The 13,113-nt window shown below is 35.8% G+C and overlaps 3 protein-coding genes across 17 annotated transcripts in view; 2 read left to right on the top strand and 1 right to left on the bottom strand.

The window, feature by feature from the left end:
* The window catches only part of LOC108752749 (alpha-(1,3)-fucosyltransferase 7-like), a 6,497-nt gene extending 3,571 nt beyond the window's left edge, over positions 1-2,926 (top strand). For all 12 annotated transcript variants that reach the window (XM_018493810.1, XM_018493809.1, XM_018493808.1 and 9 more), the window contains exons 3-4: positions 292-446; positions 1,657-2,926. In XM_018493810.1, coding sequence (XP_018349312.1) covers positions 292-446; positions 1,657-2,593 — 1,092 coding nt within the window. In that variant the 3' untranslated portion in view covers positions 2,594-2,926. The remainder of the gene's footprint in view (positions 1-291; positions 447-1,656) is intronic.
* An 853-nt stretch (positions 2,927-3,779) lies between these two features.
* LOC108752944 (gametogenetin-binding protein 2-like) lies at positions 3,780-9,560 on the top strand. Of its 3 annotated transcripts, XM_018494196.1 has the most exons (12): positions 3,780-4,217; positions 4,797-4,987; positions 5,927-6,070; positions 6,151-6,363; positions 6,425-6,631; positions 6,709-6,877; positions 6,970-7,134; positions 7,272-7,355; positions 7,429-7,689; positions 7,785-8,162; positions 8,245-8,439; positions 9,517-9,560. In XM_018494196.1, exons 1-11 carry the CDS (start codon positions 4,128-4,130, stop codon positions 8,419-8,421), a joined length of 2,079 nt encoding a protein of 692 aa, XP_018349698.1. In that variant the 5' UTR covers positions 3,780-4,127; the 3' UTR covers positions 8,422-8,439; positions 9,517-9,560. The 3 variants fall into 3 exon arrangements, with proteins under 3 accessions (XP_018349698.1, XP_018349697.1, XP_018349699.1); XM_018494195.1 differs by having other exon boundaries at positions 8,245-9,524; XM_018494197.1 differs by having other exon boundaries at positions 4,138-4,377; positions 8,245-9,524.
* A 26-nt stretch (positions 9,561-9,586) lies between these two features.
* LOC108752945 (3-oxoacyl-[acyl-carrier-protein] synthase, mitochondrial) lies at positions 9,587-11,938 on the bottom strand. 2 transcript variants are annotated; one of them, XM_018494198.1, is made up of 3 exons: positions 11,585-11,938; positions 11,030-11,410; positions 9,587-10,483 (listed from the first exon to the last, which is right to left on the bottom strand). In XM_018494198.1, the coding sequence occupies exons 1-3, from the start codon at positions 11,781-11,783 to the stop codon at positions 9,741-9,743; spliced, it is 1,323 nt and encodes a 440-aa protein (XP_018349700.1). In that variant the 5' UTR covers positions 11,784-11,938; the 3' UTR covers positions 9,587-9,740. The 2 variants fall into 2 exon arrangements, with proteins under 2 accessions (XP_018349700.1, XP_018349701.1); XM_018494199.1 differs by having other exon boundaries at positions 11,589-11,729.
* Positions 11,939-13,113: the final 1,175 nt, after the last annotated feature.

The following is a 13,113-nucleotide window of genomic DNA, read 5'->3' as shown; positions in this document are numbered from 1 at the left end:
CACACACACACACACACACACACACACACACACACACACACACACACACACACACACATACACTCTTGGGTGTTATCTTAAATTTTAAAAAAATTATGCTAAAACTATATCAAGGAGTATTACGTAGTAATCTACTTCGGTATAGAATCGTATAAGAAGGACTAACGTTTGTTTGCCACTAATGCGAAATGTCGATAAAACATTTATTAGCAATTATTATTTATTCACACTTAATATCTATTTATTATATTAGGAAACACTTGGATAACTGTTATAGCGTGTTTTCTTCAGGTAGAGAGTATATCTCCTCTCGGAAAATGGTTATTGGCGCCGGAAGGGAGTTCACCCCCTCAGTCGAACGCCACCAATAAAACTTATTTGATCCTGATTTGGAAGCATGGGCAATTTCTGGAACGCAGACACATTAGACATTTTACATCCATCAAGTTAGACAATTTTTAATTCTCTGTCTTTTTTAACAAAAATAACTCTAAACAACGATATTCAAAGTAATACAAGCCGAGGGTGGAATTTGTTGTTTCGAACAATAATTTTTGAGATAGTTATAAAGATTTGAAACTAATCGATTAAAAATTGTATAATTAATTTTTATCCTATTAGTAGGTTTATCTTAGTAATTTATCAGATTTGTTATTCATACAACAACACATTTAACTTGAAATTCATTTTACGAAAATATTGAATTAGAACGAAAATTTGTAGCTCAAAATTTAAACAATTATAGTAACTAAGTTAAAAATGAACGAAATTTAAATTTTAAGAAAAGGTGTTTCTCTATTTCTCTCTAAAGGGTTTTCTCTATTTTCCAAAGTTTATTACGTTTTTTGAGTTTCTGTTTAGTAATTTTTACATACAGGAAACAATGAACTAGATTAGAAAATGGGAAATTTTCTTTTCATTTTGTGGGTCTGTCACGTCCCAAAAAACTAGCAAATAGTTTCAACTAGTTAGTTTACAACTTTCTAATGTGAAACCTTAAAGTTTACTTTACAAAATCATTTTTTTTTAATGTTCCTAAGATTTTTTGTCATTGAGTAATCGCGATGAGTCTTATCGCGAATTAAAAAAAAGAAATATGTTAACTTTGATTACTCCTTTGATAACTTCGTTAAAAATCATTGTACCGCAATTCGAAACAGATTCTTAAAGCTGAAACTTTTTGTTCCAAGTCAACAAAAATTCGTTCTAGATTGATAAGAAATTATATCAGCCTTCGACTAAAAAGATAGTAATCAGTAAAATGCGATCACGCGACTTATATCTCTTTCTATTAATAGAGATTAACATTAATTTCAGTTCAACTTGCTTTTCAGGTTTTTCTCATTCTTAAAACCAGAAAAAATGAAGTTGAATCAAGATTTACATTAAACTACATTGGTAGAAACGGGCAAAGTGACTTCAATCAAACTCCAATTCGTTTAATCAGCACTATTAAGTAATAGATACGAATAAAACTATTAAATTAATAGAATTATGTTTAATATATCGAAAAAAGAATAAGAACAACGAACTGTATACTAGAAATTTTGTCTCAAGAAATTCTGCCAATCGGGATAAATTAATCGGAGTTTGGTTGAAGTCGCCTTTATTTTCACAGTAATCATTAACAGAGATTTACAAAATCATATATTTTAGGTTTTCACCATGGGATCAATGTTCAGCGCAGAATTGCATGTTAAGTTACAATGAAAAGGATCTGCATCGAGCAGACGCCGTACTATTTCATTTACACTTCACGAGGAATCCATCTGAATTACCGGCGAGAAGCCAGACGAATCAACGATGGATCTTCTTGACAGATGAATCACCCTTCCACACGTTTTTATACAGTCCTCAAAGACTGTCGAACTACAATGGTCTGTTCAACTGGTCCATGTCATACCGAATGGACAGCGATGTGCCGGTTCCCTATGGAAGAACAATACAAATCTCCGAAAACTTTCCGGCCAAACATTGGAACACTATTGTGAGAACTTCCAAGACCAAACTGGTCGCCATAATGGGCAGCAATTGCAGTGGTCGTAACGGACGATGGTCCTACGTGAAGGCACTCAAGTCATCGCTTCACGGTGATCTGGACATCATCGGAAAATGCCTAGATGGCAACAAAACCATTTGTCCTGGTCATTTCGACAAGGACTGCGCCGCTTTGGAGTCATATAAATTCTATCTGTCGTTTGAGAACTCCAACTGCCGAGAGTATTTGACGGAGAAGGTGTTTTGGAACGCGTACCGCAAATTCGCGGTTCCGATAATAATGGGAGCGTCACGGCAGGACTGTCTGCGATTGTTGCCACCGCACTCCTTCCTCCACGTGGACGATTTCGCGGACGCGAACGCGCTCGCTGACTACATCAGGTATCTGGACCGCGACGATGAGCGTTACTTTAAATACCATGTGTGGCGCAATTATTATCGGGTGATCAACGAGCACGGCTACTTCGGCAGCGTCTCCAGGCACTATTGTCGCATATGTGAGGCATTGCATTACAATCCCGCCGTGCCGAAGGTCTACACAAATCTCGAACACTTTTGGAGCAAGGAGAGGGACTGCGTTCCAGCAAGCGCTTAGGATACGAGCACAAAGGAAACAGATTTTTTTGCTTTCCGACAACTAACGTCAAGTTTTCTGCTTTAACACGTGTTTATTGTGTCTTCCTCCACGCTTATCAGCGCTGGTTGTCGGAAGGTGGAAAAATCTGCTTCCTTTGTACTTATTGCTGCTTGTATATCCTTAGACTATTCTTTACGATCATCTAGTCTTTCAAGTGTGTAATCGTGAAGTGTAGATGAATTAATATATACGAATCAATGACTTGGAAACTTTAGCAATGGATGACATCAGTGGTTCAATGTCGAACTATCGAAATTTTTGAATGCATTTTAAATTTATAGAAATTATGAAGAAAAAGATAAAATTATTGTTGTAAGTCGATATGATTATTATTAATTTGATATTCTTAATTACGATAAAAATGTTCCTGCATTTCTTTAAATAAGAATTGAAGAATTATTTATAAAACTCTTGAAATAGGAGCTACATATATTATTTTAATGTAATTTATTTAATATAAGCAACAATGTTTAATAAACACTTTTGTGTATATTATAGATATAAAATAAAACTAATAATTGTACATTAAAAAATGTATGATAAATATTATAATTTTAGTTAATAATACTGATACATTATTGTTATATAAAATTAACGGAATTAAAATATCTGCATGTTAAAAATAGACCTGTTCTTTTTAGCTAAATATCATACATGGTTCATGTTTTTCTCTTTTTTTTTTCAACATAGAGAGAAAAAGGGCACAGAACCATGCAAGGAGTTCAAATGGAAAGGACAGATCTAATTATATTCGTATATAACAGATTCATATTTGCCGCTTGAAATGGGAGACCTGTGCGTATGAGAAGATTTGATCGCTGTGACGCATTTTATTAAAGTCTGTGGAAAATCTTTCGGATCGATACGAAATGTATCCAGAAGAATCCCCCTCTCATTTACGCGTTCATTAAAATTCGGAACGTTCATTAATGATTCCTTGATCCTTGAGAGAGTCTTTCCGTAAGTTTTACGAGATTTTGGGAATCGCATTTACAAGGAGGTGATGCCGAGCCGTGATTAAAAAAAATAAGGATTAGGAAAAAGCGAGAACAAGACTTGCGAAAGCGCGCGATGCAACGCTAGCGAACGCTAGACGGTGGCGCGTTGACATCGTCACCAGCGGAGGGAGGGACGGTGCACGCGGAGCGGAAGTAGAGAAGCGATAGACGGCGACTCCGTACGTTGCAAATGGCAGACGTGGTGCGTGATATACTTAGGTAGAAAACCGTCACTTTGTTTGCGTCGCGTTCCTTCGTGACCGTCTTGTTGCTCAGCGAGGAAGTGGACAGAGCCGTCCCGTAGCCGCTCGTCACGTCGCGTGCACATAGGTCGCGTCAATCAGATCCCTAATTCGCAGGAAGGTAGCGGGCCGGCGAGCGAGCGGGCGAACGCCTTGGGAGATCCGACGAGAAATTGCGAGAAATTGCGAGAAATTGCGAGAAAATCCGTGGTACACCTCGGAATCAAACGACCTCGAACGGAAAGGCGGACAATGGCGAGGCTGATCAATGTTTGGCGAGACGACGAGCCGGTGAAGCTGGCCAGCAAGCAAATGCCGCTGATCGTCGACGAGAACCTGACGGTGAGCGCGCGCGCACGCCCGCGCCCGCGACGCCAATTTCTCTGACCGTCAACCGGCGCGACTCCTGGAGCACGGCAGCGATATCGCTTTACGGATTATCGTTCACGATCTGTACAGGAGGCCTTTAACTGAAAACACATTACAGCCAGGTGTCAGAAAGGTGGGGGAGAAAAAAAAGAAACAAGAATGTTAGGTCGCGATTCTGAAGAATCTGCAATTCTTTTGTCACGATTAATCTGCGATCGTACGTTGTCAGAACGTCGAGCGAGCCATATACGTCGTTGCCGACTGCGAACTTGTCAGAACGAGTATAACTCGACGATTATTATCTTTCTCACACCTGCGTTGTATTCCTGTAGGCGATCTCTCTGTACTTAATTCAATCATCAATCCTTTGCATAAGATAGATAACGTTATTGCAGATTATTTTCTTTATGTCGCGTTGGAGAGAATATTAGCCAAGCCAGAACGTGTCGAGCAAGAACTTTACTTTGCCGTTTCTAATTGTCATCGATTCGAATGTGATTTGTTAGTCGATCTGCAATTTCCTCTGAGATTAATTTGTCTGTGTTTTTTTAGATGATTATGGATATAACTGGTTTGGGAGCTATCTGTGATAATCCCTTGATCAACGGTAAACAACTGGATGAGTTTACAAAGAAATTTGCATTACTCACAATGGAAGAAATCAAAACATCTTTTGCAGTTACTTGCAAGAAGATAGTTGAAATCTTGAGCGCTGCAGAACCATGTGTCGGCTGCCGAAGAAGGTAATTATCTCTTTTATTAAAAGAGATTTAATTGAAAATAACTTTTTATTAGAATGATGCATATTGTAGCTATTGTATTCATGATGTAAGAAGACAAGGTGTACCATTTCCGAAGATGCATAATAACAGAGTGAATTTTAGGCCAAAATTTGATTGACTATTCCAATGTGCTATAACTATTATATGCAAGAAAAGTGCGTAGAGGCTAAAATTTGATTGATTGTTTCCAGTACTGCTATTACTATTATTCGCAGTGATACACCTTGTACTTTTACATCATAATTATATATCATTATTAATACATCACTATTAATACTCGTTCCCACTAAGACAGATTAATTTTAATTTTAACTTACTCTATCTTTTTTTAGTTCTAAGAATTAGAAAAAGGTGAAGAATAAATTGAACCAAGATTACATCCTTAGTGCATACAATAATTTTCCAATTCTTCTTCTTTACACACATAATGGATAATTCATGTCCTAGGTTAATTTTCGTTACTTTAACAAATGTACAAATAATCCTTAACTGTTGTCGTGAGTCCATTTTTCAACATCTATCAAAGTATATTAACATACTTTAAATAATAATCAATGTAATACTAATTTTTAGTTTTTAATCTTTATTGTTAGTTTTGATTATAAAGATATAGATAAATGAGAGTTTAAAGATCAAAAAGATATAATAAAAATGTTTTCAAGATTAATGGTTTCTTCATGACATCAGCGATTCTTAAATATACTTTAACATCTTTACAAAATATTTATAAGGTTGTGTATTTTAAAAAATTGTATATATAAATATTGTATAACTAATTACTTGATGTGCTTAGTTTTCCAAAGAAATATGTGAGACACGAATGACTCAATTATATATAAAGGTTAAAGTTCTGATTGGTGCAAAATGAGTATAAATAATAGTGAAATATTCTGTGTTCAGTGTTGAAAGATTATTCACCGATCTGATGAAGTCAGGACATCCTGCATTAGATCCTCTAGTTATCACTCCCGATGGTGTGCTTTCTATAAAAGACGACATTTTAAAATCGCCTCAGCAGCTCTGTACATTGTTACATGGACACAGGTATGCAAATGATCGCAAGAATCTCAGTTCAGACACATTTGTGGAAGAGTTATTTACATTTACTATTTACGTCTCTGCAGCACTAGGTTAAATAATTTAATGGAAAAACAACAAAGAAATAGAAAGTCTCAACGATGTGTACTGCATACTCTGGAAATTCAACGGTTGCCACCTATATGGAATTCTTGGAGAGAAGTATGGGATTGCATGGAGCTACCATGTCGGCAGGAATTGACTTTAATAGAGACCGATACGCTTGATGAAGCTTTAGATACTTATTTGCGTAAACATAGGTATGTAATTTCACATAGATTATCCATAATGGTTTTATAACTAAATGATTTTGGTGATCAGATTTTGCGCCGAGTGTCGCAACAAGGTGCTATTGGCGTCGTCTCTCCTGACCCGAGAACCCGAACCTATAAAAGAAAAAGGTTACGTAGCAGTTTTATATTCTGGAATTAAGCGTTGCTACCGCGACCATCACGTTCATTTGCCACCCATCACAGAATATATGACCACTCTCCTTGGTCGCGCACAACCATGGGCACTTATGGGAAGGTACAGATTTTCAAAAATACATTCTCTGGTAATGTTTAGTGGAAGGAGGAGTAATAAGAGATGTTTCCGAATTTCAGAGAGCGCCACGCGAAAACGCTGGAAATTGCTCAAGAAGAAGTACTTACGTGCTTAGGTATATGTATCGCAGACCGACTACACAAAATACATCGACGAATGAAGGAGGAAGAAACTGTGTGCAAAGTATTAGCTGCTGTTGCAGTGGATGCATTGTCCAGAAACTTTCAGGTAACAAGATCTTGTATAATAATATCCTCTACATGATATTAGAAAATTCTATATTTATAACAGATTATTCTATAATATTTTGATTTATTTAGTCGGCGATTGAAAAGAAACAAGGTATCTCTCAATTGGAATTATTCTACAAGCAAGTTGCAAAGGAAGAACTAGCGAAACAACACAAACGTGAAAAATTACGTCTTAAACGTAAGAAGAAGAAGGGACGTCGCAACGAAATAGAGGAAAAGGAGAACTCCCGTGATGTATGTTTAAACTTGTGTGCAAGACTTGATTTTTTAAAAATTTATTCTTAATTTCTCACAGGTCATACTTATTTAAGTATGACACTAAATTTATGTATTTACCGGCGAGTGTGGCTAAGTTGTATACTTTATCGTAGTGTTCAAACGAAAGATCACAAAGTGACTCCCCCTGTACCTGTGTAGAATCAAAGCCGACGACGCAGAACATCAATCGGCATAAAGTAAATAACGAGACTTACTGAATTTTACATACATATGTGCGCCTCTGTATACTATCGCTTCCTTTTGCATTAGTTGCAGGTCCTAGATCCAAAAAACAAAGGTCCGCCGACGTGTAAATGTCCAGATTGTTTAAAGAAGCCAAAAACACATAGTATATCACAATCGCAAAGTAAGACAGAATTAGCATTCCCTGTGAAAAAGGGTTCACAGAAAGTTAAAAAGATCACTTCTGAAACAAAGAAAAATCTTAATACAAGTCAATCGAAGCAAAATAGTACACCTTGTAAACAATTATCTCAGGAGGATTCATCCGATGTTTGCGAGTCGTGTAAGGTAACTACAAGTGTCAATTTCGTATTGCTGTCATAGATGTATTAAATTTTCTAAAATAAAACGTTTTTGTTTTTTCATTTTTTTCTCACGTTAAGGAGGGTGAGAAAATTGATGAGAATCAGTGGCGTTATGACGACAATTGTAAAGATTCCATGACTAACGAGCTGGTAGATGCGTGGATAACGGAGCCAAGTGAAAATAAATATACTACGTGGATGGTAATGAAGAAACGTTTCGAAATGTCCGAAAGAAAAAACCACACCTCAAGCGAACAATCGTCTCAAGATTGCGGATACTCTTCCGAACATAATATTAGTAGTTCTTCTCTTCCTAGCACACCGGAAGGTTCTGAAGTAGCTTGTAATGATGAATGGTGTGATCACGAAGGGACTTGTCACGATAAATTTAATCATTCCAATTCTAGCATCTCTTTATTGCAAAAGAAAGGTCCAACACTTACACAAATGTTGAAGGTAAATTTAAGATATGATAATCTAAATATTTAAGGATTCGTTTTCTCTATAAAGAAGCTTAATTTCGGTGGCAACTGTTTAGGATTCCTGTTTTTCTGACGACGACGAAAAGGAGAGTTATATTCCAGTGGAGGAAGTATTAGAATTTAAGTCGAGAGTACGTCAACTCACGGAGAAGCGGCGACAACTCCGGCAAATACTTAGAGAACGTTTTGCTATGTTGTGCAGCCATCAGAAACCACTTAGCATTCTTCATTAAGAATTCCTACTACCTATGGTAATATATCTCCATCTTTTTCTTCTTTTTTTTTTTACTTTGATTTACTGTCAGTAGTGAGACACGAATGTAATAGATGTATTTTGGAGAAACTGTTATCATTCGAAGTCGACCTGATGTGAATAAAATGCTGAATATATGTAATTAAGAAGCCAAAAACATTATACAATACTATTTATCTCTACGTGCAAAAAATTGCATCTGAAAAATAAAAAATACTGGGAGATTGAATAGTTTCATATCTGATGTTAAACAATAACGTCGATTTTGCGAAAAGTACAGAAACACACACATAAATTGAGATACCATAAAATTAGTATACGGATCAACTTGAATTGATGTATATTGATGTATATCTCGAAATTGATTGTATAGTTCTTTGCAATTTAAGCAAATAAGTAGATATTTTGAACGAACATGCCTTGGCCGTGAAAATATGGCAGATCTGATTCCGCAGTAAATGCAAGTTGTTAAAGACAAGTTTTTCAGTGATTTGAAAAGTATTGTATTTTCTTGAAAATCTTTATTTTCAAGACTGTTTACGCGGCGCTATGACTATGGTGAATTCGTGTCAATGTTGTAACAAAAAGAGATGCGATATAATTTTGTCGGAATCCTAATATTAAAATCAATGTTGCATTCCATTATAATATATATACATATATTTTATTATTCCGATGTATATCCTCTCTGTGTAACTTCTATTACACGCACTGTAAAAATATTCTATATAAAAAGAATTATTATGTCGTAAAATCGTACACATATATATTGTATGTTGCATCAAAGTTATTAAAAATATTTAAGCCGCTATCTACTGGTAATTAGTTGTATAAAATTCAATTCGTCACCGAATTTGCTTCTCTTAGATTTTTTATATATATTTACATATCAGTACATATTTACAGGAGCAATGCCTCCTTTTTTATCAATTGAACAGAAATATCAAGAGTCTATAGATCATCTTTTTAAGATTTTATATGTTTATTCTTGAATATTTCAAGAAACTAGTAATTATACTTGTAACTTCAAATTAGATTTGACCCGATAATTGACATCTTTTTTTTTTACTCTTAGACGTTCACATCCTTATGGAGACACATGCTGTATCTTTTCCAAGCTAATGAAGATTGCAAAATAATGTAACTTTTTTCATTTTTAAAATAATAATTTTTGTTCTTCACTATCTTTAGAAATCTTCATCTTTCAAAGTTTATTATTAAAATCCTTTTGTAAGTATTTCAAAGAGTGATTATGATATTCTTTCACTAAAGAGATAGAATACACATTCCCTCTTGAACTTAGTTGACATACTGTGTGAAGCATAAGCATGCGTTCGTTCCACCGAAGCCAAACGCGTTTTTCAGGGCCGTTCGACGCGTCGTCGTGTTCCATTTCATTTTCGTATGCGATGCGAATCTCAAATCTGTCTTCATATTTAAGCTGTGCAGATTCAACGTAGGCGGTATGATGCCCTCCTTAATCGCCAAGATTGTGAAGGCGGCTTCCAAGTTGCCGGCAGCACCTAGCAAATGACCATGTGCCCCTTTCGTGCTCGTTATCGTTACGTTTTTGCTGTGTTCACCCATCAGTGACTCGATCGCCTTCACCTCGATCGCATCACCCAGCGGCGTGGATGTGGCGTGCGCGTTTACGTGCGTCACTTCCGAGGTCTCGATGCCGGCGTCCTTCAATGTCCGATCCATTGCCAGCAGCGCACCGGTGCCATCCTCGCTAGGTGCTGTTATGTGTGATGCGTCGCCAGACAGACCGTAGCCTAGCACCTCCGCGTAGATAGACGCGTTCCGAGCAAGCGCGTGATTTAGCTCCTCTAGAACTAGTATCGCGGCGCCTTCACCCATAACGAAACCATCGCGGTTACGATCGAAGGGCCGTGATGCCTCCTGTGGTATATCGTTCTTCGACGTGCTCAATGCGCGTAACCGGCAAAACGCAGCTATAGCTAGTGGACTGATACATGCCTCGGCACCGCCACATACCATCACACTCGTCTCACCACCACGGATAAAGCGAAATGCATCACCTGGAAGATGATTCATTACGATGGTTTCTCAGATATGAAAAGAGCGTTAATTAGGATAGCGATCATATATTTTTTTCCCTAAAGCGGAAACATAAAAATTATCATTGAAGATAATGGAGAAATTTTTTACTTCTCATGTTTTGACCATAAGAAAAAATTATGTAACAATTAAAAATTAAGGTATGTTTAAGAAAGCTGGCTCCGAGAATAAATCAAATAATAAAACGATATTTTAAAAATCCAAAAGAACCAATGCAGATATTAGTGCAATACGGATTTATTACAATGACATTTACATATTCAACAAATATAATTCGTAAACTTTACGATCAATATTGTTAGTCTTCCTTAGTGCTGTTAGTATAATAAATATAATGTTAACAAAATATTGCGAATTACATTTGTTGATTATGTAAGTGTTATTATAATAAATCCGTATTGCGCACTAATATCCGCGTTAGCTCTTTCTGGCTTCTTAAATTGTCTTATTTAAAAAAATTACATAATCGCTACACTCAGAGTCTGTTGTTTTCGCTCTTTATTTACCAATAGCATGCGCACCCGTCGCACATGCAGTCGATACTGAATGATTGGGTCCACGGAAACCGTACTTTATACTGATCTGACCAGCAGCCATGTTCGGCAATATTCTTGGCACAAAGAATGGACTGATTTTGCTGTATCCCTTTTTCAGAGCTTCGTACGTCATGCACACATCCACTAGGTCTATCATGCCAATTCCTACCGAGACTCCAGTGTCACGTTTATCGGTTTCATCGGTTGGTTTCCAGTTTGCATCCGTTAGTGCCTCCTCTGTAGCTATCAACGCATATGCGGTGGCAGAGCACATTGTGCGTAGCTCACTCTTTGTAAAGTAGGAATCAATGTTGAGCTCATGAGAAGAGTTTCCTTTCGGCACCAATGCAGCTAATAAATGCCAATTGTTATATAATTATTGCGTGCAATATAATTTTGAGCAACAGTTATAATATTAGGTACTAGAATAATCAGGTACTCAATAAATCTTGTTTACATATAGAATAATTGTATGTAAACAAACTTCAACATAAATTGGCAATAGTACTGTCAAAATTTGCTCACCTACTTTGCACGGTAGCTTGTCGTAATCTGGTTCGGAAAGTCGCGTAATTCCGCATTTAGAGTCGATAAGAGCCTCCCAAGCGTTTCGTGTCCCGACTCCCAAGGGGCACACAGTTCCTATCCCGGTGACGACGACACGCCGTTTGGACCTTGCGGCGGTCGTCAATGACCGCCTAACGTGTAAAAGTGGAATGGACATCGTAATTTTCGAGACTTCCTGCAGACGCTCTTCAATAATTAGCGCAATATATATGTCGTTAATGATTGATTCGTCATGATCGGCAAAAAAATGTAAAATGCGTTTATAAGGCACACCATAAAACCAACTACATCGAGGTTATGTTATTGTTGCAAGTTATGCCCAGCTCTATCGACTGTGCCAGGTGTGCCTGTAATGCCATAAATAAACCGATATATAGGCGCCCTACTTTATCAATGTTTACCAACAATATTTTGAAAAATGTTTCATTGTTAAATCTTTTAATCGTTCCTGTATTTTGAATGTAATATTACTATTAAATTTTTTAAATGTCATGTCTTAAATGTTAGACATGTAAAATATTATTAATTACGACATTAATATCATTTAAATGTAAAAATCTTTTTCCAATCTCACAAAGTCGTATTGACGTACATCTGAAGACATTACGTAAGACAATTTTTAAACTATAAATATTAATCTTATTTTTATATTTATAATTTAAGAGATAAATAAAAAGTAAAAAATGATTTTTAAAATTGCTGACGCGCTTTCTCTTCCAAGTATATGCTGTTTTGATCTTAGCGTAAACATAAAATAATTTATGCAAAATGACACACTAGGCACTGAAAATGTGTGATTTTATTATTGAAAGTATAATAAAATGCAGAGAATACGATTAAAAACTTTATTTTGGTTTGTTTTATAATTGGGAAAAATATATATATTTATACATATACATATATATATATATATGTTGTATGTACCTGTAGGAACTTTGGGCTACAGATGTCAGGGACAGTCATCGTATAGAGTAACATATTAATTTAAAAAAATGCAAAACATGCGAATATGTTACCAATGGAATAAAAAAACATCTTACTGCTATACTAAATCTAACGGTTTTTTTTTTGTTAAATTTACATGTACATATGCATTGGTAACCAATATAAAATATTACATGTGTGATACATTCGTCTCAATATACGCAGGCCTAAATTGTGTTCACGCAGTCTGCATTTTTCTGCGTAAAACTCATGTAAATCACGAAGGTTAAGAAAATAACTGGACAGAGCTTATAGTAAATTTTTGAAAAAAAAAACGGGTTTTAAAGGAATTGAAGTTATACAAAGAAAGAAAGAGAGAACGAGAGGAAAAAGAAAATATAAAGATATTATTAAAAAAGAGAATATTTCATTTTTATGCTTTACCGAATAAAATCAAATTAATAATGCATATATTTTTTAATATAACAATATATCCCAACAAACTCTAAATTATAGTACTTGTTAGTTGTAATTTCCCACTAAAAAATATAACTGTAATATAT

The sequence above is a fragment of the Trachymyrmex septentrionalis genome, unplaced genomic scaffold, assembly GCF_001594115.1.
Source record: "Trachymyrmex septentrionalis isolate Tsep2-gDNA-1 unplaced genomic scaffold, Tsep1.0 scaffold62, whole genome shotgun sequence".
NCBI classification, from domain to species: domain Eukaryota; kingdom Metazoa; phylum Arthropoda; class Insecta; order Hymenoptera; family Formicidae; genus Trachymyrmex; species Trachymyrmex septentrionalis.
The sequence above is the reverse complement of the archived record's forward strand: the minus strand, read 5'-3'. Positions and strand labels throughout refer to the sequence as shown.

What these genes read in the sequence shown, in the direction of transcription:
- LOC108752944 (XM_018494196.1), top strand. Translation starts at nt 4,128, where the DNA reads ATGGCGAGGCTGATCAATGTTTGGCGAGACGACGAGCCGGTGAAGCTG. An exon ending in ACTTATTTGCGTAAACATAG is followed by an intron (nt 6,364 to 6,424) that starts GTATGTAATTTC and finishes TTTGGTGATCAG; the next exon opens with ATTTTGCGCCGAGTGTCGCA. An exon ending in CCATGGGCACTTATGGGAAG is followed by an intron (nt 6,632 to 6,708) that starts GTACAGATTTTC and finishes TCCGAATTTCAG; the next exon opens with AGAGCGCCACGCGAAAACGC.
- LOC108752945 (XM_018494198.1), bottom strand. Translation starts at nt 11,783, where the DNA reads ATGTCCATTCCACTTTTACACGTTAGGCGGTCATTGACGACCGCCGCA. An exon ending in CAAGCTACCGTGCAAAGTAG is followed by an intron (nt 11,411 to 11,584) that starts GTGAGCAAATTT and finishes GGCATTTATTAG; the next exon opens with CTGCATTGGTGCCGAAAGGA. An exon ending in GACGGGTGCGCATGCTATTG is followed by an intron (nt 10,484 to 11,029) that starts GTAAATAAAGAG and finishes ATCATCTTCCAG; the next exon opens with GTGATGCATTTCGCTTTATC.